Source organism: Rhincodon typus, chromosome 2 (genome assembly GCF_021869965.1).
Source record: "Rhincodon typus isolate 14 chromosome 2, sRhiTyp1.1, whole genome shotgun sequence".
In the NCBI taxonomy this organism is placed as follows: domain Eukaryota; kingdom Metazoa; phylum Chordata; class Chondrichthyes; order Orectolobiformes; family Rhincodontidae; genus Rhincodon; species Rhincodon typus.
In genome coordinates, this window is record NC_063333.1 from 50,343,043 (window position 1) to 50,367,593 (window position 24,551).

The 24,551-nt window shown below is 41.5% G+C and overlaps 1 protein-coding gene across 1 annotated transcript in view; it reads right to left on the reverse strand.

Annotated features, from left to right (window-relative positions):
* LOC109911901 (dynein axonemal heavy chain 5-like) overlaps positions 1 to 24,551 on the reverse strand; it is a 274,289-nt gene that overhangs the window by 30,248 nt on the left and 219,490 nt on the right. The window contains exons 44-45 of the mRNA XM_048607992.1: positions 21,444 to 21,632; positions 12,691 to 12,823 (exon numbers count right to left, since the gene is read on the reverse strand). Of these exons, the coding sequence (XP_048463949.1) occupies positions 12,691 to 12,823; positions 21,444 to 21,632 (322 nt within the window). The remainder of the gene's footprint in view (positions 1 to 12,690; positions 12,824 to 21,443; positions 21,633 to 24,551) is intronic.

Here is a 24,551-nt window from a genome sequence, read left to right on the forward strand (position 1 = left end):
TTACCTCTATCACCCAGAAGAATAAGGACAGCAGGCACATGGGAAAACCACCACCTCCAAGTTACCCTCACCGATCTTACTTGAAAGCATATCACCATTTCTTCACCATCTCTGGGTCAATATACTAGAAATTCCTTCTGAGGAACACCGAGTGCACCTTAACATCATGGATTGTAGCAGTTCAAGGTGGTGGCTCACCCCTGGCTCAAGTAAAAAAATGTTGAGATAGGCAATGAGCATTATTTGCTGACAACGCCATCACTTCTCATATCCCATAAATGAATTTTACAGAAGAGTCTTGTTGAAGAATTAAAAAAGGCTGAATTAGCAGAATTTGCACTGACAGTTAAATTTATCTGAGACTGGGACCACTTTTGTGATTGGGGCCAACTTCCAGCTGAATGTTTTCGAACCAGCATAAAAGATTCTGGAAATTATTTGCACTGAACATAATTTTCAACTGAGGTTCCTCAATCCTTTACACTAATTTGCCCAATTTCAAGCAAATTGTGATAAAACCAGGCCTACCTAAAGAAAAGTCAAGGCTGGAGTGCTTATTGTTGAAGCAAGAAGAATGTTTGACCTTTATATGTGTAGAGTTGTTTGCATTTATGGTCATATGCCTGCCAAATGCCATGAAGATAAAATCAGGATTGAGAAATGTGCATTTGCAAATGGAACTCAACGTAAATTTATTTTTTCACAGACTTCATTCCCTCGTTCCCCCATTAATGTCTATTTCAAGGAACACAGTTATTTCCCTTGTTTCTCCTGAAGAGTCATCAAGCAACAACATTATCTGTTACAGCGCGTCATTCATTTTATTAACACATAATGACTAGCCCCATTTTCAAGGTATCAATTTATACTAAATCAACTATCTTTTCTGGAATTAACTCTCTGTATCATTATATTATGTAGCCTATGTTATGTTCATTATTCAATGTAAATATTTATTTATAAACTTTTTTATACCTTCTTTATTTTAAAGACTTGAATGATATCCTTCCTCAATGTTCTTGCCTCCATGTGCAGCAAGTGTATTTCCTTGAGCTATTCAGAACAAATTCTATTGCTATTATTCTGCTTGTTTTTCTGTGAAGCTTTTCTAACCATTTCACACTGATTGACTGTTTTGAGACATGATCATTGATCGCTGCAACATCCTTTTCAATTACAGCCTCGAACATGTTATTTCAAGGTCTGATTCACACTCGAGTGGCCTTGAAATATGAATACCTCACTTTCTCTTATCTCAATAGATGCCCTTGTGACAAGTGAGCACTGTATGGAATTTTTGTTTTGGTTTCATCTGAGGTAACCCATGTGTTTAATTTTATTATAGTTGCTTGCATTGAATCAAGATCACCTTCAAAGTCTACTAATGCCACCTCTTTAAGTTGAGGCATTTCATTTTGCATCGAGGAGGCCCAGAACAAAACTGACCTATTTAAAATAGTTGGCTTTCAACAATCTCATAGTTCCAATAGTCTATCTAAGTTAGCATCCTATCTTTTAAATCTGTCTGAATGCTTGTTTGTACCTGTTTGCACCTTAAAAAATATAATAGCATGTTATTGTTTTATATAATGTATTCTTTGACTCGTGGTTATGTGCCTTTGTTTGCTTTAATTTTCAACAAATATGATCCCTCTGACATAATTTTAAAATTATTTTTGTTGTATTAAATTAACATTGCAGCCAATCACACGGAAAGGGTATCAGTGGTACCACCCCTTTAAGCATTAGGATACTTGTGAGCATGCTAGTGGAATTAAACCATTTGGTGGTTGTTGTCAATTATAACAAGATCCTGGGGATCCTAATTTGGTGGACCATCTCCCATCACAACTGTAATTTCTACTTTGATAGCACAAAATTACATTGTGTTGGGCTACCCAGTCTCTCAATTCCTGTTGATGTAATTTAAAATAGGACCATTCATGTTATTTCGAGATGTGACTTATGCCTAGGTGACCCTTGAGTTTTAGCATACTCTGCTAATCACTCCCACTCACTGAACAGGTTCAATGATTCCTAGAAATCACAGAATATTTTTGTTTTGTTTGATATGGCTTTTATTATTTTAATCATTTTGGATGTCTATTTTGTCTGACGAATGGGATATCTGTTCATAAACCTGTAGTAGTGCTTTTCTTCAGGCATTTGATGTTTCTTGATTTGCATTTCATCCAATCGCACAATTTCATTGGCTTATCATGAAAGAAACCCCTTTTCATAATACACACATTCCCTTCGATCTATTCTTATGTGTTCTATCATGCTGTTATTTATTTAAATTCATCTGCCAAATCTCAGATATCTACTCAATTGATTGCCTTGGAGCATTTCCATTTGTTATTCACTTAATCACATGTGCCAGTTTGACCATGTGAAAAGAGAATGGTATATTGTATTGAAGACACTTTACATGGCTCATTGTGTTTCCCTGGTAAATTTCAACAATTGTAAAATAGTCACCAATTACTCTGCTGGTGGTGAAATCATTACTCCTTTGGCATTACTCTCTTCCAACGTTTTCCGTCAGGCAGAAGATATAGAAGTGTGAACCCATGCACCAACAGGGTCAAGAACAGCTTCTTCCCTCTGTTATTAGACTGCTGAATGGACTCTCTAACTTCAAATCTAATATTGATCTTGCTTTTGTGCACAAACGGTGCAGCTGTAACCTGGTACGTCTCGCACTGTTGAAGTACACTATCAATCTGTATGTGCTTTCGGGTCGGGACCCTTCTTCAGAGATGGGGGAGGGGGAAGGGGGCTCAGGAATAAATAGAGAGAGGAGGGGTGGGGCTGGGGAAGGTAGGTGGGATGGTGATAGGTGAGTGCAGGTAGGCAGTGGTGGGGATTGGTCAGTGAGGTGGGTGGTTGTCAGTTGTGTCAGCTCAAGGAGGCGGGGATAAGAGGGAGGGTTGGTCGGTCATGGGAATGAGGCCAAGGTGGGAAGATTTCAAAACTGGTAAAATCTATATTTAGGCCATTGGGCTGTAGTCTCCAGAGGCGGAATATGAGGTGCTGCTCCTCCTATTTGCGGGTAGCGTCAATTTGACACTGGAGGAGGCCCAGGATGGACATGTCACCCAGGGAGTGGGAGGGGCAGTTAAAATGGTTCATGACCAGAAGAGTCTAACCCTCCCTCCACAGACCCCTTTTCCTGCCTCCAACACACCCCATCCTCCTGGACACCACTCAAGGCCACCGGCCCTCCCTCGACCTCTTCATTTCCAACTGCCGTCGTGACATTGATCGCCTCAACCTCTCCACCCCTCTCACTCACTCCAACCTCTCCCCCATGGAACACGCAGCCCTCCGCTACAACCCTAACCTCACTATCAAACCAGCATATAAAGGGGGTTCAGTAATGGTATGGCACATGGACCTTTACAAAGCCGAGGCCAGACGCCAGCTCTCTGACACCTCCTCCTACCGTCTCCTCGATCATGACCCCACCCCTGACCACCAAACCATCATCTGCCAGACCATCCACAACATTATCACCTCAGGTGACCTCCCACCCACAGCCTCCAACCTCTTCGTTCCCCAACCCCGCACTGCCCGCTTCTATCTCCTTCCCAAAATCCATAAACCCGACTGTCCTGGCTGACCCATTGCCTCCGCCTGCTCTTGCCCCACCAAACTTATCTCCACTTATCTTGACTCCATTTTCTCCTCCTGGTCCAGGAACTCCCCACCTATGTCCAGGACACCACCCACGTCCTCCACCTCCTCCAAGGCTTCCAATTCCCTGGCCCCAACACCTCATCTCCACCATGGATGTCCAGTCCCTGGATACTTGCATTCCCCATGCAGATGGCCTAAAAGCCCTCCGCTTCTTCTTCTTCCACAGGTCCAACCAGTCCCCCGCCACCGACACCGTCATCCGCTTAACCGGACTTGTCCTTACCCTTAACAACTTCTCCTTCAACTCCTCCCACTTCCTACAGACAAAAGGGGGTGGCCATGGGAACCCGCATGGGCCCAAGCTATGCCTGCCTCTTTGTAGGATACGTGGAACAGTCCCTCTTCCACTGCTACATTGGCACTATCCACCACTTCTTCCTCCGCTACATCGATGACTGTATTGGCACTGCCTCGTGCTCCCATGAGGAGCTCGAACAGTTCATCCACTTCACTAACACCTTTCACCCCAACCTCAAATTCACCTGGACCACCTCCAATACCTCTCCCTCCTTCCTGGACCTTTCTGTCTCCATCTCTGGTGACTGCCTCAACTGATATCTATTTCAATCCCACCGACTCCCACAGCTACCTAGACTACACTTCCTCTCACCTACCTTCCTGCAAGGATGCGATCCCCTATTCCCAATTCCTCTACCTTCACCGTGTCTGCTCCCAAGATGGGGCGTTCCACTCCCAAACATCCCAGATGTCCTCGTATTTCAAGGACCACAACTTGTCCCCTCCAATGATTGAAAATAGCTTCAACCGCATCTCATGTGTTTCCCGTACCTCTGTCCTCACATCCTGTCTACCCAACAAAAACAAAGACAGAATCATCCTTGTCCTCACATATCACCGCACCAACCTTTGCATCCAAAGTATCATTCTCCGCCGCTTCCACCACTGACAATCCAACACCACAAGCAAAGATGTATTTCCCTCCTCACCCCTATCTGCCTTTTGTAGGGACTGCTCTCTCTGTGACTCCTTCATTCGCTCCACACTCCCCACTAACCCCACCACGCCCAGCACCTTTCCCTGCAACCGCAGGAACTGCTACACCTGTCCCTACACCTCCCCCCTCCCCGCCACCTCCATCCAAGACACAAGACAAGCCTTCCACATTAGGGGTTCACCTGCACATCCATCAAAGTGGTCTACCGAATCCACTGTTCTCGATGTGGCCTCCTCTACGTTGGGTGAGACCAAGCGGAGGCTCGGAGACTGTTTTGCAGAGCATCTACACTCAGTACATGACAAACGACAACACCTTCCAGTCGCAAACCATTTTAACTCCCGTTCCCACACCTGGGCAACGTGTCCATCCTGGGCCTCCTCCAGTGTCACAATGATGCCACTCGCAAACTGGAGGAACAGCACCTCATAGTCCGCCTTGGGAGCCTACAGCCCAATGGCCTAAACGTGGACTTTACCAGTTTCAAAATCTCATCCCATGACCAACCCTTCCTTTCATCCCCATCTCCTTGACTTGTCCATCTTCTCTCCCACCTATCCGCTCCTTCCACCTCATTGACCAATCCCCACCACTCCCTATCTGCACTCACCTATCACCATCCCACCTACCTTCCCCAGTCCCACCTCTCCTCTCTATTTATTTCGGAGCTCCCTTCCCCCTCCCCATTTCTGAAGAAGAGTCCCACCCTGAAACATCAACTTTCCTGCTCCTCTGATGCTGCCTGGCCTGCTGTGTTCCTCTAGCTCCACGCTGTGTTATCTTTGACTCCAGCATCTGCAGTTCTTACTATCTCTGATGATATCTGTATGTCCTTGTTTTTCATGATCTGCCTGTACTGCTCGCAAAACAAAGCTTTTCACTGTGCTTAGGTACATGTGACAACAATAATTCAAATCCAATCAAAATCAAATCCCAACACTTGCTTAAACCAGAAATATGATGCTTCTAATCACAAATTTTCTATCATCATGTTAAGTTATTAGAAAATTGGAACCAAGTTTGAAATACGCTGAGCAGTAGAGTCATACAGCAAGGAAATAAACCCTTCAGTCCAACTTGTTCATGCTGACTAGATATCCTAAATTAATCTAATCCCATTTGCCAGCATTTGGCCCATATCCCTCTAAACCTTTTCTATTTGTATATCCATCCAGATGCCTTTTAAATGTTGTAATTGTTCCAGCCTCCAACACTTTTTCTGGCAGTTCATTTCCATCCATGCACCACCCACTGCGTGAAAAAGTTGCCTCTTATGTCCCTTTAAAATTTTTCCTTCTCACCTTCAACCCTCTAGTTTTGGACTCACCCACCCCAGGCAAAATACCTTGTCTATTTACCCTATTCATGCTCCTCATAATTTTATAAACCTCTATTAGGTCACCCCTCAGCCTCCGACACTTCAGGGAAAATAGCCCCAGCCTACTCAGCCTCTCCTTAAAACTCAAACGCTCCAACCCTAGCAACATCCTTGTAAATCTTTTCTGAACCCTTTCAAGTTTCACAACATCCTTCCTATAGCAGATAGACCAGGATTGAATGCAGTATTCCAAAAGTGCCCTAACCAATGTCCTGTACAGCCACAACACAACTTCCCAACTCTTATACTTAATGCACTGATCAATAAAGGCAAGCTTACCAAACGCTTTCTTCACTATCCTGTCCATCTGTGACTCCAATTTCAAGGAACTATGAGCCTGTACTCCAAGGTCTCTTTGTTCAGCAACACTCCCAGGACCTTACTAATAAGTGTATAAGTCCTGCCCTGATTTGCCATTCCAAAATGCAGCACCTCACACAATTGCTAGAAAATGACCTCTCCGACAAGAGAGAATATAATCATCTCTGCTTGACATTCAATGGAATTAATCTCACTGAATCATCCACTATCAACATCTTGGGGGTTCCAATTAGCCAGAAACTGAACTGTACTAGCCATATAAACACTGAGACTGCAAAAGCAAGTCAGAGGCTGGGAATTCTGTTGGCACCTTATATAAGGCACAAACCAGGAATGCGGTAAAAATAATTGCTTGGACAATTGCAAATTTTAGAACTCTCAAGAAAATTGACACAATGCAGGATAAAGTAACCTATTTCACTGGCACCTAATTTGCACTTTAAACATTCACTTTCTAGCCATGTATTTCTCAGTTTTTCCAAATGTTCTTTAGGGTTCTCAGTTACTGAAAATTAATTCTAAGAAGGAGCCTTTATCTCATTTAATCTCTTGATCCTATTAACAAGGATTACCACCTTGTTTCAAATGGGAGAAATAATATAGCACAACATGTAAATTATAGATTAACATCCATGGAGAAAGATGGTACTTCTTGTGCATTTTTGAAGGGTTACAGTTTTGTGACCGATTATCTTTGCACAGGAATTGGTTAACCTTATGAGCATCAAAACCTGTGTCTTTCAGCATTCTGTGCACATCTTCACTCATTCACAGATGTCAGGGTAGATTATTCTTCAACTCTAACATTATGGAAATGGAAGTAAAATGCAATGCCTGAGTAATTAACCTATTCTTTTGCAGTTAAAATGGAATCAGCTCACCTCTAGACATTTAGAAATAAATTTCTGCACTTGAAATTAAATTCTGAGGGAAATGATAGAAAAGCTTTAAACATATCTAGTGGAGAATTACAGCATCAATCTAAAAATGTAACCTTGAGGTAGAAGGTTAAAACAAAATGGCAATGTTTTGTAAAGAATAACAAAACCAGGAAGCTCAGCAGCAAAAATAAAGTTGCTGAAAAAGCTCAGCAGGTCTGGCAGCATCTGTGAAGGAATAAACAGAGTTAACGTTTCAGGTCCAATGACCCTTCCTCAGAACTGATGGTGGCTGGGAAAACATCAGTTTATAAGCAGAAAAAAGGGAGGGGGATGGGGTAGGGAGTAAATGATAGGATAGAGCCTAAAGAGAGAGAACGACAGTTGGACAGACAAAGAGTTGATACCAATCTGACTAGGAGGGTGAATAGTGTTAAGGGGGACTGTTAGTGACTAACAACAGGGGGTGTGTAAAGGCAGGCTATGTGGTAACAAGGCCTGGTGTGTGGGGTAGGGGGCTGGGACATGGGAGAGTTTAGGCCCTAAAATTGTTGAACTCAATATTGAGCCCGGAGGGCTGTAGGGTACTGAAGCGGAAAATGAGGTGTTGTTCTTCCAGCTTGCGTTAGTCAATGTAATAGTTACTTACAGTTTAAGAAATATTAAAATTGTATCCTGTATTTTAAAAAGTTAACTTATCAAAATGCTTCCAATTACAGTATGGGAGTTGTCAACACCTTTTGAACTTGCTTATCGAAAGGTTTCCAACTCCAAATTGGGGACCCCTCTGGTTTACAACAACTCTGAGCTGTTGTAAATCTAATTCAGCTTCAGACGTTACTCCAATCAAATGGAAATTGCAGGGGCTCTGCAATATCCACGCAATGAAGCCAAGAAAAGAATTGAGTGCAGCATGTGGGATCGCTACTTGGCCCCTTTCCTGCATTGATCAAAATTACAGGGGACAGGAATGAGGTAGAACCTCCACACACACAGTACTAACATGTCTCCATTGCACACACATAACAGGGGCTTATCCTGTGTTACACCTCACTGGGGAAATTTGCTGGAATTGCCCTGCTATGGGCAGAGTTGTCTCGGGAGTTAAAGTTAATATTAATTACACAGAATGTTTTAAATCCAGGCTGTGGAAGGCATGTACATAACAAAAATGATGATTTATTACAAGTAATTAGATTCCAGCCACAGATAAACAACTATTATCCATCAGCATAGAGCTGACACACACACACATACACACACACACACACACACACACACATACACACACACACACACACACACACGGTGAAAGATAGACAGAAATTCATTCTGAGATAGTAAGAACTGCCAATGCTGGAGTCAGAGATAACACAAATAGTGTGGAGCTGGAGGAACACAGCAAGCCAGGCAGCATCAGAGGAACAGGAAAGTTGACGTTTTGGGTCAGGAAAGAAGGGTCTGAAGAAGACTCCTGACCTGAAACATCAACTTTCCTGCTCCTCTGATGCTGCCTGGCCTGCTGTGTTCCTACAGCTCCACAACGTGTTATCTCAGAAATTCATTATAATGCTTTACACAGTGTTAACTACTGATTATTTTTTTAAATTGGAGCTTTTCCATTCCAAAAATCAATGATGGATTCAAATAGCTCTCTCTCCAAACTTAAAAGTTATCCTCAATTAGGGTTAGTTTGAAACAGCTTGGAATTGTTGGTTACACTCAAATATCTTCTTTCTCAATTCAATCATAGGTGCATTTAAGAAAGGATAATGACCTAAAAGATTATATGGTTATCAATTACTTGCTAGGCTTAGTTAGTCTTTTAGCATCAAAGTCCTTATTGCTAGCACTAAGCTCTTGCGGCTAGTTGTAATTGGAAACCATTCTAAAAGTGTAGTCCATGTAAGTACCCTTAACTGGGCCCACAGTCAGTTTAAGGCATAGGCTAAATGAGCTACAACATAGAGCTTTGCATTTTCACGTCTAGAGGCCGTATGATAAAGGAATGACTAAATTTTAATTTTTGCATAATCAATTGAAAAACTAAAGGAGACAGGGAAATCCATAGAATCCCTACAGTGTGGAAGCAGGCCATTCAGCCTATCAAGTCCACACCAACCCTCTGAAGAGAATCCTACCGAGACCAACTCCCCTACCCTGTAAACCTGCATTTCCCATGACCAATCCACCGAGCATGCACATTTTTGGACTATGGGAGGAAACCCATGCAGACACAGGGAGAATGTGCAATCTCCACACAGACAGTCACCCAAGGGTGGAATTGAACCCAGGTCCCTGGAGCTGTGAGGCAGCAGTGCTAACCACTGAGCCACTGAATCACAAAACTGTCCAAAAATGATATTTTTGTTCTGATAACAAGAATATCCTTATATGGCTATTATTGAAGCAATCCTGCTTGAATATTACACACAATCAGAAAGCTTCAATTTATTCCCAGCCACCATTTAAGATATGCCATACTTAGGTGCCCAGGCTCCCATGTCTCACCCTGGTTAACCACAGTCTAACAATGCAGATCAAAAACATCTCAATACCACACCATTTCCTTTCCAGTCACATGATCACATGCTATGATCACAAAACAAAATGTATTTTATGGTTTTCTAAAAACAAACTTAGTTTCTAAAAACTAACAAAATGTCAAAAACACCCCTGCCTTCCCTCAGCACCTAGCAAAAATATAATGTTGGAATGTATGTGTTCATTTTCCTTACTTCTACTTTACTTGAAAATATAAAGGATTATATTCAAACACTCTGTCAAGATTTATTTCTCTAATTATGTAGAGAGTCCGGTTAAAAATGAAAAGAACCTTTGAAAGCAGATTTCAGAAAGAAAGAAGCAGCAGCAGACCGAAGAGCAGCTAAAACAATTACTGAATGGTGACAGTTATTTGACTGTAATAAAGGAGAACCTCATACTCAAGAGAGCCAGCCAGGCCCATAGCAACTACAACCATTCACTTCTTTTGCTAGGATAGATGACACAGAAGTGAATATGACCTGCTACACCTGAGAATGTTTCACAGCCTGAAATCCCAGCTGAAGAAAATAGATACAAAACATCCAATTATCTTGGGTCTCTAGGGTGTCTTCACTGAAGATGATATTTCATTCTGGATACAGTATGGCTTCTCAGCGTGTCAACAATGGAATGAACTATTTGGGAAATTGAAGTGGTCATTTATTTAATCTTGTGGCCATGCTGCAGTTGATTGCTGCCTAGATGCAGCAATTTTGTTTTTTGTTGCCGCGCCTCCGCAAAATCCTGGACTGTACTCAAATCATTTTTGTGCCCTGATTCTACCAGACCAAAAAAGTTGTGCTGACACTAGAAGGGAAGTGCAAACAAAAGCTACTTCAGCCGTAGCTGAGAGTTATGGTTCAATTATCAATCTCTTACCCATCTTCATCCTGAAAAAGACAACTGAGAGAAAAGAAGGCACTCTCCAGGAGAAAACAGAGGATCTAGAGATAGCTAGAAATTAGAATTTTACAATCATTTGTTAGATTAGTTGCACAAAATGACTGAGACCCGACAGATCAGAGGTAAAGTCACCATAGTTTTACCAGGACTGCTCTCCTGTTAGAGAGAGATGACTGGTGACAAATTAACCTGAGAGTCATCATGCCTCAGGCAAGGGGAAAAATTAAGAAGGAAAGTCCTTCATGGTAACCTCAGCAGTGTGGGAATTGAACCCCCAGCAGTTGGTATTACTCTGCATTACAAACCAGCTGCCCAGCCAGCTGAGGTAACCCAGCCACTGTGTACAAAGGTAGCCCTTAGTTCATATGCAAAGCTTTACACGTCTGTCTCAAATCTGACAATCAAAAAAATCAAAATCAAATTCAAAGTAAAAGAAAACCTACCTGATGTAGACTGCAAGTGTATGAATAAAAAGAAAAGAATTAGAAAAAAATCAATGATTGTGATGCATCTAATGCCGATGAAAGCTTTCTCCAAATGACATGTTTCGAATAAAATCCTTTATTCTCGTAATGGGATGCACTTTAAACCAATTTGAAGAAAAGAGCAATCACATACTAAAATAATGCAAACAATCTTTTCATTATGATTCATTTAGATGCCGCAGAAAAACAGTTATGCAAAGAAGTCTCTGATGAAAGATTATCATTATGATATTCATGTTAACCTCATTGAAGAAATAAAATACATCCAAATTTATATCGATGAAAATTAGTCAGATATGGGAATCAGATGAAGGCTCTGACATTCGTAAACCTCATTACTCATTCGTGTGATACTATTTAAATAAGCTGTATGTCCTAATAGCCAACAGATCATATTAAACAGCACAATTCCTCAGCTGTTTGCAACAAGCAAGGTACACACTGTACCCAACCAGCCCATGCTTGGAAAACTTACAATACAGTATTCAACATTAGATGTGATTATGCAATTATACAACAAATGCTACATAATCCTGGAGTATGCAAAGAATTATGCTGACAACCGCTTTGAAATTGTCAGTTGGGGTCAATGTATGGCACACTTGTATGCTAGAAACTACATTTTCAGGGCCCTGTTTTTTCCGGATAGAAAGAATATCAATGCAAACTGTGCCTGCTACAACAGTATAAAACCAGCCGTTCTCTGGTTCATTTCTTAGGGCAATGTATTGACTAATCAGAGCTAACCTGCCCCTTTAAAATTTAAACCAAGCTTGGCTGTTAACTCTCAGTCATCATTAACTGGTGCATCCTCCATGGCAACACATCTATCGATCAGATTCCACTAGATAGCCATTCTTCACTTTCCATACATGTAGTATGAATGTTGTCTTCCCCGTAATTTGTGAATTGTGAATTGGGTGGCACGGTGGCTCAGTGGTTAGCAGTGCTGCCTCACAGCACCAGGGACCCGCATTTGATTCCAGCCTTGGGTGACTATCTGTATGGAGTTTGCATGTTTTCCCTGTGTCTACCTGGGTTTCCTCTGGGTGCTCAGATTTCCTCACACAATCCAAAGATGTGGATTAGCCATAGGAAATTGCGCATATGTCCAGGGGTGATTAGGCTATGCTGGTTAGTCATGGGAGATGCAGTGTTACAGGGATGGGGTGGGTGTGGGTGGGATGCTCTTCGGAAGATTGGTGTGGATTCGATGGGCTAAATGGTCTGCTTCCACACAGTAGAGATTCTATGATTCTACTGGTGTGTGTGCAAGACAAAAGCCTTGTCAAAATTTCTGAAGAAGGGTCTAGACCCAAAACGTCAGCTTTCCTGCTCCTCTGATGCTACTTGGCTTGCTGTGTTCATCCAGCTCTACACTTTGTTATCTCAGATTTTCCAGCATCTGCAGTTCCTACTATCTCTCAAAATGTCTATGTTTGTCAGCAATATTCAAATTCTGAGCTGCCAAACAACTTCATATGAGCTGTCTCTTTCTTTAATGTGGAAGTAAAAGCTTACCATCTATAGCCAATTTCAAGTCTGTCAGTGTAATTCTAACGCGTGTAAGAACTCGCTGCATTCGATCAATCTCCTGGCGCAGGAAGATGTTCATTGGTTGGATTGCACCCATTTTCTGCAGTCGAGCTTTTACCTTGAAAACAACCAAAACAAGTTTTATTTTATTACAGCATATTGCACTTAATGTTAAAAAGCTGTAGATCTTTTTGTTAATTGCACCCTCCAATGTTGTATATACATTAATATTCAATTAATAGTTGATATGAATATGAAGATTTTTAAAATAATTATCTAGATATTTAAATTATCTGAATCATGGATATGAAGGATGGATGTGACTCCCTGCTCCTTTCACAGTACTTGTTGATTGTATGAAAGCATGTTTAATTTTCTTGCATCAGGAAGATTTGTATGTTAAAGAAAGGAAAAGCTGCCAGCCTTCATAGTACAAAATAATTCAGTCAGTTCCTACATACACTAAGCATCTAAACAGAATATTTTCTGGGTTAAGTCCCCAAGTGTATAATTACATTAGAATTTCAGTACATTTATTTTGCACCTAAATATGGAAATTCCCAACTTCATACAGTGCAAAATTCAGCAGAGTAAACTATTCTAATCTAAATCAAAGTTATCAACTAGTAAATTGTGCAAATGCAAATTACTTCAGATGAAAAATACTTCTAAATGTGATCTATAACTTTATACCAATAACGTGACAAAAAAACAATTTAATATTGCCTATCAATACCAAAGGCTTCTAAGGCAGAGGCCCCCATTGCAACTATGTGGAGATGGTGAGATCACAATGAACTTTAGGCTAACATTTCAGTTTATGGAATTAAAAGAAACATTACAAACATTTAAACAGTTTCTTCAGTGTAGCACTTGCTCCATCCATCAATAATATATTAAAATGAATCTTGCAGGAGCTGTACTGAAATACTGGAAACTAGATTGGTACCTTAAACCCATTCACTCTTCAAGCATACGAATTAAATGGCCTGCCACAATGGAAAATAATTGGACACAACTTTCCAGATCTGGTTAACCTTCCAGATGATTTTAGAGCATTGCCGTATGATTAGGAAATCTGATTATTTAAAAACAAAGTTTTATTGAGGTTTTGAGTTCAGGGGTAAACTTTTCACTAACAAGCAAGTGTATGGGAAAAGTGTTTGTAATGAAATTATATGGAAATTATCCGCTGTCTATGTTAAAATTACCATAATAAACAACTTTGCAAAGTGGCAAAAAAAAAACAAATGTAGTCAATGATAATTTGCTAAGAATAGAAATACAGAGATTAATTCCTATGGGCTGAATGTAAATGCCTTTATTCACTAAGTGCAATTTGGGTTAAGATTTTTGGACAGTTTGTTGCTATGAGGCCGAGTGAGTTCTCTCGCTATATCTTATCAAATTCACCTCATTAATAACCTACCTCATGCAATAGCATCTCTTACATCCAATTTCCATCCAATCTTACCATGCACCATTCCCACTTTGTGCATATCCTGGCATTCACCAGCATCCCTTGTGCCCATGCCATCTTTTATAGCCTGTTGTACACCTGGACAAATACTGTCATATTGGCACTGCCCTACACAGTTCCTGACATTCACCACAGATATGGCAGACAAGGGGAAATTGGTGTGCTGCATTGTGGGCAGGGTCCTGCTGGGTGGGGTGGTGCTAACGCAGGACTCCCTCCAGGACAAGCCCTGAAGGCCACAACACCAGACCATACCAGCCTGGTCTAAGGTTGCTATCCAATGTCTTTACTCCTGCTATCCCAAAAGAAGAAAAGGTCATTCTTCTCGAGGACATTAATGCCAGGGTTGACTGTGTCTCCAAACCCAAAGAATCATGGGGAGAAAAGGTGTGGAAAAAGCCAATATGAATGGTGTCCTCCTGCTGACAAAATGTACTCGGCATGGCTAACAAATACCCTCTTCCACCAGAAGAACAAACGCAAAATCACATGGAGGCATACCAGATCAAATCACAAGCATGTCTTGGATTATGTCTTGGTCAGCTCAAAGTTGAGAGCAGAAGGGCTGTATGGCTTCTCCAACCTGCTCCATCATTCGATTTGATTGTGGCTGATCTGATTGTCCACCCATTCTTAACCCATTTACTGACCTATTCAATATGGCATTTGATTCCCATTTTAGTCAAGAGTCCATCTAACACTGTCTAAAAAATATTCAATGACTCTGTCTCCATTGCTCTCCAGGAAGAAAATTCCAGACCCACTGAAAAAAACACTCTCTCCATCTTTGTTCTTATTCACAAGCAGTATCCCTGAATTCTAGTCTGTCATACAAGGGAAAACATCCTCTTAGCATCTAGTGATATCTAAGTGATGTCTATGTCATTTGATCCAGACATTGCAAGCACCTAAAGCCCAAGAGGAAGGGGATCAATGTTTCAGCCCTAAAGAAGCCTGACCAAAGAGAGGAATTTGAAGCTTAGCCCACAGCCAATGTGGGAAATCTTCACACACTCATGTGAATTTCAGAAGCAGGGGAACAAATAAGGGCTGCTGAACTAGATACTTTTGTTCAGACCCTTGGGTTCAAGAATAATCATTACCAGAATAGAGAAATATGTGATTTTCTGGAACAAAAGGGTCCTGTATCTAAAGAAAGAAAAATACGACAGGGTGAGGTGTGATCTGGCTATGATAAAATGGGGGATGTTACTTTAAGGAATGTCAGCGGGTAGGCAATGGCAACCCTTTAATGTGTCTTTGTTGCCTGTCAGATCCAAGAAAAATGTGGAGAACCACAAAGAAATCCTTGGGTACATTAACCTAACCAAAGCATTTGAACCAGTAAATTGCTAAGCTTTGTCATTGTGTTCCAGAGATTTGAATGTCCAAAGATCTTCATCAGAGTCTTGCAACTGCCTTATGATGGTACGGCTGCAACTGTCTGGAGTGGGAGATCTCAAATAGTAAAAGTCTGAGCTAGGATGAGGCAAGGCTGTGTGATAACCCCCATATTATTTACAATCTAGTTGACAGCGACTATTCACGTTTTCAAAGATCTGCTGTTTTTTTCAGTGTCAGTACCATAAATAAGCCAAGTTTCTATGACTAAAATCTATTAGCCAAAAAATGGGCGTCGACTTTCATATGAATAACATTTTAGGAGGATGGAAATTATCTTCTCCCATCTTCTCACTGCTGCAGGGTTGCCTGGTTGGAAACTGTTCCCCAACTCCCACCCCCAAAAGTGGCAAAAAGGAACAAAAAAGTCTTTTTATTGTTGAATTGAACAGCTGACCTGAATGCTGTGTCATTCTATGACACCTTTAATAAGTAGGCTTGCAGCACGAGAGTCTGAGTTCAATGGTGAGTGGGTACAAAGTACAAAGAGTATGGATTTTTTTGGTCAAAAGACAGGTGTCAATTTTTTAAGATCATGACTCGAGTATTTTTGCTCATAAATTTCCCGGACAGAAAACTCACCAACCTCTCTGCCAAAACTAAACTCAACACCGTATAAATGATATACAGATGGCAAGTAACTGCAACTTCACTGTCAACTTAGATCAAGATTTACAAGCCACTCTTGATCTCTTCAATTCCGCATACGAAGGAATTGGTCCGTGTTTAAATGTTACTGAAACAGCCACATATCCCATCACTAACATATTTTGAGCAAAGGTTTCTGGAATATATTCAGCACTTTCCAAACACAGGCAGGCACCTTTCTTAATGGGGCACCATTGACAAGGAGATCCTATCCCAGATCAGCTACACCATGTCAGTCTTCTACAAGCTACAGTAGCAAGTGTTTGACAACAAAGACGTATACAAGGCAACAAAACTACTAACGTACAGAACAGCTGTCATCATCACACTCCTGTACTACAGTGAGACAGGGACTGTGTATTAGCAACATGTAAGAATGCTGGAGAAATTCCATCAGGAGGTTTCCATTGCATCCTTTGGATTCAAGGGGACGGCAGTCAAACTAATGCTAGTCTTCTTCGTGAAATCAGCTTCATAAGTAATCAAGCAACACACCAACAAAATTGACACAATGGGCTAGACACTACGTCCACTTGGCCATAAAGGATCTCCTTGAGTAGGTCTTGTTCTAAATTCTAAAATGGCCAGAATTCCAGGGAGACAAAGAAAATGCTACATGAGACACTCAAAGCTCTCCTCGATGAGGAGGAGCTTGTTATCAATTATTCAGAATGGCAATAGATTTGTCAATCAAGCTACATTCCTGCTTTGAGACACAATAGTCTGAATCTCAGAGGGGCCTAAATGGCATGGCCTATAGTGAGATCTGTGGCAGAATTCTGTGAGAAAAACGGCCAGGTTATCTAGACATTAGCAGTAACTTGCTGTTACTTTTATGCATCTGCCAAGCAGTGAGACAATTTCTCGTTAGACAATGGCAAGTTACTAAATAGGGGAGATTGTAGTTTATTAATGGCACAACTCACCTTATTAATATTTAGCTTCCTAGCTTACCGAACATGCTGAACAAGCTAGGCATTGGAAATTCTTGACATGGAAGTCAGGGTGGGTACCTGGTGACTCCAGTTCACAGTCTCCACATTACTCAGCACCAAACAGCATCTCAGGATGTACTCCATGGGCAGCAACACCACACAAGCCTTATCCATGGACACTGGTATCTGACATTTGCCTACACCTCACAAACTTCATGGCACCTCTCCGATCCACTTTCATGATCTTTAAGAAGCATAAATGTGCACTGAAAGGTTGCTGTAAGGAAACTGTGTATGCATGGATGGATATCCAGCTCAGATTTGACTAGCTATAGCTTGTTCTCTTAGTTTCACTAGCACAGAGGTAGATGCTAGAAGCCACTGGCTGAAGAACGCTCTCCATTACTTTGCATCATGCTGGAATCCTACAGTGTGCAAAAGTGATAGTGACTCACTCAGATTGGGAGGAGTAAATGACCTGACATGTGAGGGAGGGTCTGCAATACCCACCAGTGTGAAGCCCTTTAAAGGGAAACAACATTACATACTGACCTGAGACTCCCTAATCCCTGGTGATCCTCATCCTGTATGCTGCACACCTCCTTGTCCCGGATATTGCTGACCACTTCATTCACATCAACACTTCTGGACACTGAGGTAACGTTTTAGTATGAGAAACAACAGAATTAACATAACCCACAGCCCGAAATATGCCTTGTTCCTCTTGGTTCAAAATGCTGCAGCAGCCTGTCAACACAGGCTTCAATCAATGGTACATTCTGCATGGATATGAATTTAGGCATTTTGCTGACACAGTTTCATTCAGGGATACACAGAGATTCAAAGATATGTATGTCATACAGAACCAAACACGTTTATAAAAATTTGATAGCTTGTATACAGTGTGCTTTCACCCATGCCACCAAAATGTTCAGCAGTGCAGTCCATTGGTCATGGAGATTTGGAAGGGGCAACCCAAGGGGCATATCTATCTGGATGACCCTGACACGCTGAGGCTTTTCGTGCCAGAGGCAAGTGGACCCTCCTCAGCTTGAAATTCCAAGGGTTGGAGCAGGGCAGACAGGTTCAAGGCAGAGGGCCTGGCCACCTCAGGAGTGTCTGGAGAGAAGGCCTCTCAGGGGCCAGCCTGTGGTACCTCCTCCAGCTGAATGCCTCCTGGCACCACCTTACGTCCTTGTGGCGAAGGGCAGCTGGAATCCATGCCAGGTTCCCCACCCACTCTGTCACAATGCCTTCAGTCCTCAGGATCAATGGTTAGACGATGAAGTCCAGGTTTTGCACTTCTTCAGCTGGTGCCTGGTTTCTGTCCATCCTCAGCGCCAATGACCTGGGGTATTTCTGTCAGTCAGGTGATCACCAGATTGTGCTCCCAAATTTTCGTAAAATCATACAGTATAGAAGACACTATTCAGTCCATTGCATCTGTACCACCAAAAATATATGATTATCTATACTGGTTCCACTTTCCCAAATTAGACCATAGCCTAAGGCTGACATTCCCAATGAGATTTTAGTATCTGAGCTGGTGTGGGGTACAGGGGGCAGCCTTACTGCTTCTTCCTCTAATGCCTCAGCACTCATTCTCAGAGAGTGAGGAAATGGCTCTAGCATGGCGTACTTTTCCACTGACAGGGTCGTAGACATCACCCTTGGTAAGACAGAAGGGAGTAAGGCGTTGCAGCCAGTGGTTAGATACAGTGTGCAATAAATGACATTGACATTGGGGTTAATGCAAGAGTGGTAGTGGCATGTACAGTGTTGCTTACTCGGTTGGCAAGACATGGATGCCTTGACATCACCCCCTAGGAGCAGTCCTGGTCTTCTGCAAGTGACAGGAATCACCCTCCGTAGAAAGTGCAAAGCCTGATGTTGGGCACTCCTACAGCAACTTTCTGTCTTCTTCTTGGGTGAGAGATTAAGTGAGATGTAAGGTGTTCCAAGGGAGTGCAGAGGGACACAGGGTTAATGGTATGGGTAGTTGGGAGGTGGGTGGGTTGGGGATTGAGCATTTATTGCTCATTCCTAGTTGCTCAGAGAGTAGTTAAGAGTAAACCACATTTCTGTAGGTCTGGAGTCACATGTAGGCAGGACCAGATAGGGTGGCAGATTTCCTTCCTGAAAGGACATTAATGAACCAGGTGGATTTTTCCTGACAATTGGCAATGGCTTCATGATCATCATGAGATTCTTAATTCCAGCTAGTTAGGGAACTGAAATTCCACCATCTACCAATACCTCTGGACTATTGCCTTCCCTGAAGTAAGCAAAAGAAGGTGTTGCAGACAATAGTGAGTGTAGGACAGCATGAGCCTTTGGGGGAGGTAGGTGCAGTAATGGAGATAGAGACGGTATAAAATATCAGAGAGAAGTATATGACACTTATGTTGGCACAGCAGAGGTCATTGACCTACTTGTGGCATTGCTGGCCCTTCCTTTGCACTACAGAGATGACACCGATCCAGGTAGCAACTTAGGACTAGGCTGGTAAGGTCTGGTGTTGTGACCTCCAGGAAGAGAACACCCTTCCTCTGCACCACACCCTCTCACCGGGATATCCAGGTTCCTGTTGGAGAATCATAGCGTATTCTTCACCTTCTCCAACATCTTCAGAATGATCATCTGTCGCTGAACAGGGCAGCTTCAGAATGCACAGGCGTCACCTTCAAATCAAGGGAAAGCTGCCCCAAATGACAATTTCCGTAATCATTGCAAATTTCAGTCTAGTGCTCCTTCTATCCAATTCCAAATCTACATAAACATACTGAGAACCCAGTGCCACCTGCAAATCCTCTCTTGACTGCGCTGTATTCGTTTACCTCAATTCTTTGTTTCCCAGTTGTCATTCACCATACATTAATTATAGGACAGAGCAGAACTGAAACAAGGTAGACAATGAACAAAGTAGGAATTTTCTTTGAGTGGACACAAGAAATATTAAGAGTAATGCACTCTTCCTAAACAGGAATAAGTTGCATAGAGTTAACAACTTCAGTAGGAATGGTTATGGAAGATGTGGTGATGTATTCGATGTGAAACTGTGAAATTGAAACCTTACATATCTAATAATTGCCATACATGAAAAAAAATGTCCATGAATTTTACCGAATTCTACAGGGATGGTAACTTGCTAATCTACATGTCCCAACTTGCACACAATGCCAGCCCCACATTATTCCCTCGGGAGGGAATTATCGAAAAATTGTTGTCAAGCAAATGCTATCGAGAAGTTGGTACATTGTCACCTTCTGTGAGCAACTAGGACTGAATAACAAAGCAGCTTTGTCACTGGCAGACAGGGGGAAAAAAAATCTAAGGCAGGTATACGGGGTTCAATACAATTACATTCCCTTGAATGTGGTGATAATTTTCCAAAAAAGTGGCAGTATGATCTTGAGGAATCTGCATGAGATTGCCACTCCTCAGAAAATCCAGCTGTTTATGTTTCAAATAAAAGATTGCTGCTTAGGTTTAACATGATGAGGATTTAGCTCAATGGAATGAATCAGAAATTAACTGAAGGACGTTATTTGTTATGGGATCACCATCAAGGGTGGATCTAAGGAAGGAAAATGATTCAATTCATGAGAATTTAATTTTATTGAATTTAAATACAAACTGATCAGTTCTGAAAATGATCCTAAGATATAGTGCAGTGATTGGACCACATTTGACCACTGTAACCAAACAAGATACAAAGAAAGATATTCAAAAGCACAAAAAAAAGTGTGGTCACAGTGTTAATATATTTAAGTCATGAGGATAGAAATTAGTTTTTCAGTCTTGAGAGGAGATGACTGAGAGATAAAATGGCACAGAACAGAAAAAGTACATCTAAAACTCTATTTCAAACTAATCTATGACAGTAGGGCAAAATGACAGTTTTATATCACCAAATAGTGAGTGTTGTACTGAACAAGTAATAGACTTCTTGACAAAGAACAGTAAATAAGATATGAACTAAATTTCTAGGTGCATATCGAAAATGAAAACTATGGAGTTATTTAAGAAATAGATGCTGCAAAAATTTTAACATTTCCTTTAAAAGAATGAGTTAAGATGAAGGAATGGCTTTCTTTTCCGAATCTATTCTGTGAATTGTCGAGTGTTAATTCTTTTCAACATAATTTTACTATATGTCAGTGAACTTATACAGCCTACACTTTAAGGACTGCCTGCAATACGTTTAAATCAAAGAACTTGGGTGAGTACATCTCAAAATCAAAACAAAAAATCTGAGATCATGAGAATTTTACCTCATGTGGAATATAGTCTGGTGGCAGTTTTTCTAGCATTTCATTTGCAAGGCGTCGGACAGTGCTTTCTCTGGTCTCTCCTTCACCACCTCCACTATCCTTAGGTTGAATGTTGACTATTGTGTTAAGAGTTTCATTTGCCATATTAGTCTGGTAAGTTATATCTGCATTTGAATGAAGCCCAAATACCTACAAGATCAAAACAAATACATAATTGTGCTCAGTTACAAGTAAATCTCCATTTACCTCATTTATATTAGAGCACAGTAACTGAGAACATGAACATTTTGCATACAATGTATTACCTGCCCTTTTGTTTCATTCTGTAATGATGAGATACAATTTCAGCCATGATTAAACATCCAAAGCTTAAAAAGATCTCAGCATTCAACATGTGCAAATGTCAAGACACCATAGATTCTGAGATAACAAAAAAAATTCACATATCAAAACAATTAGGTTAAAGTAAGTCAATGGTTAACCAGATGCTGAATAGTCCCATGACCTGGTTCACATTATGGTCCAGGAAACAGATTGTTTAGCCAGCGAATGGAAGGTAGGCTTCCTGCAGCAACATGCTGACTGCAAGATTGCAGTCTGCAATAACAGATTCTCTGGCAGGTCTTTGGGTAGAAGATGATAGATCTATAGGAGTTGAGGACAAGAGCCAAAGAGCACCAGCAACTGGCATCTAGTGCCTGGGAAAAGACTGGCCAGAGTATTCTCAGCCTGCTATCAAATGGTAGTGCAGTTAAAGATGAGGCAATTGGTATGTTTAATTTTGTGGTAATGGACCCAGTTTTAAAATGGTGAGACTATGAAGTGACCACACAGATGTGTGTAAATAAAATGCCCAGTCAAGAAAGAAATATTGACAGTAGGACAGGGGAACATAGGTTCAAAGCAGAATTAGGTATCTGGGGAAGAGGAGACATATTAATAATGTTTTATCTAAATAGTGATCCTAACATTGAATGGACCTTTTAGTGGAATGGTGATAAATAAAACAAATCATACAGGATTCAGTGGTAGCTCTGATAGTAAAGGCCTCAATTGTTTGTTCATGACAGATGTAGTAACCCTCTTATGTCTACCTGTCTTGTGAACAGTCAATGCAGAATATACATGAAACCCCTTTACAGGATTACCTGCCATCAGACAAACAATATAAAGACTTGGGTTTTCATCTGTATAGAAGGAATTGTGAGTTAGGCCACTTCCCAACACTTTGGTTCCACATCCCACCTAGAAGTGCCCTTCCACTCTGATTTCATAGTGGGATGGGGGCTGGATTTGGGGTTGGTGCCTCCATTCCCTGTGACATCATGTCAGTTTTATAAATGAGGATTAGATACCCTAATTCTTATCCTCACCAACACTTATGCCCCCTCATATCCTTCCATGCCCACTTACGTCAATTCATGCCCTTTCACATGCTTCCCAAGTTCCATCCATAACATGAATGACCCACTCACCCCATTATCTACTATGAACAGAATTCATGAACCCTGCAATAACATTGGGAAATCTTTGACATGCTCGCAAAATTATCCAAATAAGCAAACATTCAAAACTTCTTCAAAACCCTGATTCTCTTGACAGCTCATAAAACCATCAAAACATTGAAACTCCAATTGAATAAAACCTTATTCCTCTTAGTTGGTCATAAAACTGTACAAATAAATAAAGTTTTCAGAAACATCAATCACAGCCTATAAATCAATCTGATGCACAAGCTGGCCAGAAAAATCATGTTTTTGCACATATGTTGCACATACAGTAATTCTGCTTTACAGCTACACTGGTGCTGGTAGTCAGCCTTAGTTTTCACCTCACAATTGGATAGCTTACTGACCATTGCCAGATAACTCAGGGCTCAATTAGCACAGTTGTCTGGATGGCTGGTTTGTGATAAAGAGTGACACCAACTACGCAAATTCAATTCCTGCACTGACTGTGTTAACCATGAAGGTCCTGCCTTCCCAACTTTGTCCCTTGTCTGGGATGTGGTGACCCTCAGGTTAAACTCACCAACAGTCATGTCTCTCTAATGAGAGGGCAACCCTCTGGGACAATAGCAACTTTACATTTTATAACTGGGTGCACAGGATCAGGCATGCAAAGTTACGAAGATGTGTGGGAATTTCAGACACACCCACGCAGAGATCGCACATAGTGAATGATGAGAATGGTGATCATCCACACCCATGCCAGTGGTTTACATTTATACTTAGCATTTAAGTAGATCACGACTTATGCAGGATCTTCTGAGGCTTCCAAAGTTCTATGAGCACACAACCAAGGAAGTAGGCCACGAGGCTCATTCAACCTGCTTCGCCATTCAATAAGACCATGCTCACCTAATTTTAACCTCAACTCTATATTCCTGCAAATCCCTGATCATCATTCCTCCTCTTGCTAATCAACAATCTACCTCTGCCTTAAAATTATTTAAAAATTCTGCATCTACTGCCTTTTGAAGAAGAGAATTCCAAAGACTCATGACCCTCTGAGAGAATTCTTATTTCCTCATTTCTGTCTTAAACGGGCAACATCTTACTTTTAAACTATGACCTCTAGTAGTTGACAACCCAGGTTGACCTTTACAACAACACCTACAGTATTTAATTTATTATACATCATTAGGTTGTGATATGTTATATTATCAGAACCTTTTGATTAGTCCTGTCAAAAAGGCCTGACTCTAAGGGAATAGCATGGATCTAAATGCCCTACCCCAGCAAAGGAACTGGATACTAAATACAATCAGAGATAGTAGGAACTGCAGATGCTGGAGAATCCGAGACAACAAGGTGCAGGGCTGGATGAACACAGCAGGCCAAGCAGCATCATAGGAGCAGAAAGGCTGACATTTCGGGCCTAGTCCCTTCATCAGAAAAGGGGGAGAGGAAGGGGGTTCTGAAATAAATAGGGAGAGAGTGGGAGGCGGATAGAGGAGAGGATAGGTGGAGAGGAAACAAACAGGTCGAAGAGGCGGGGATGGAGCCAGTAAAGGTGAGTGTAGGTGGGAAGTTAGGGAGGGGATAGTCAGTCCAGGGAGGACGGACAGGTCAAGGGGGCGGGATGAGGTTAGTCGGTAGGAGATGG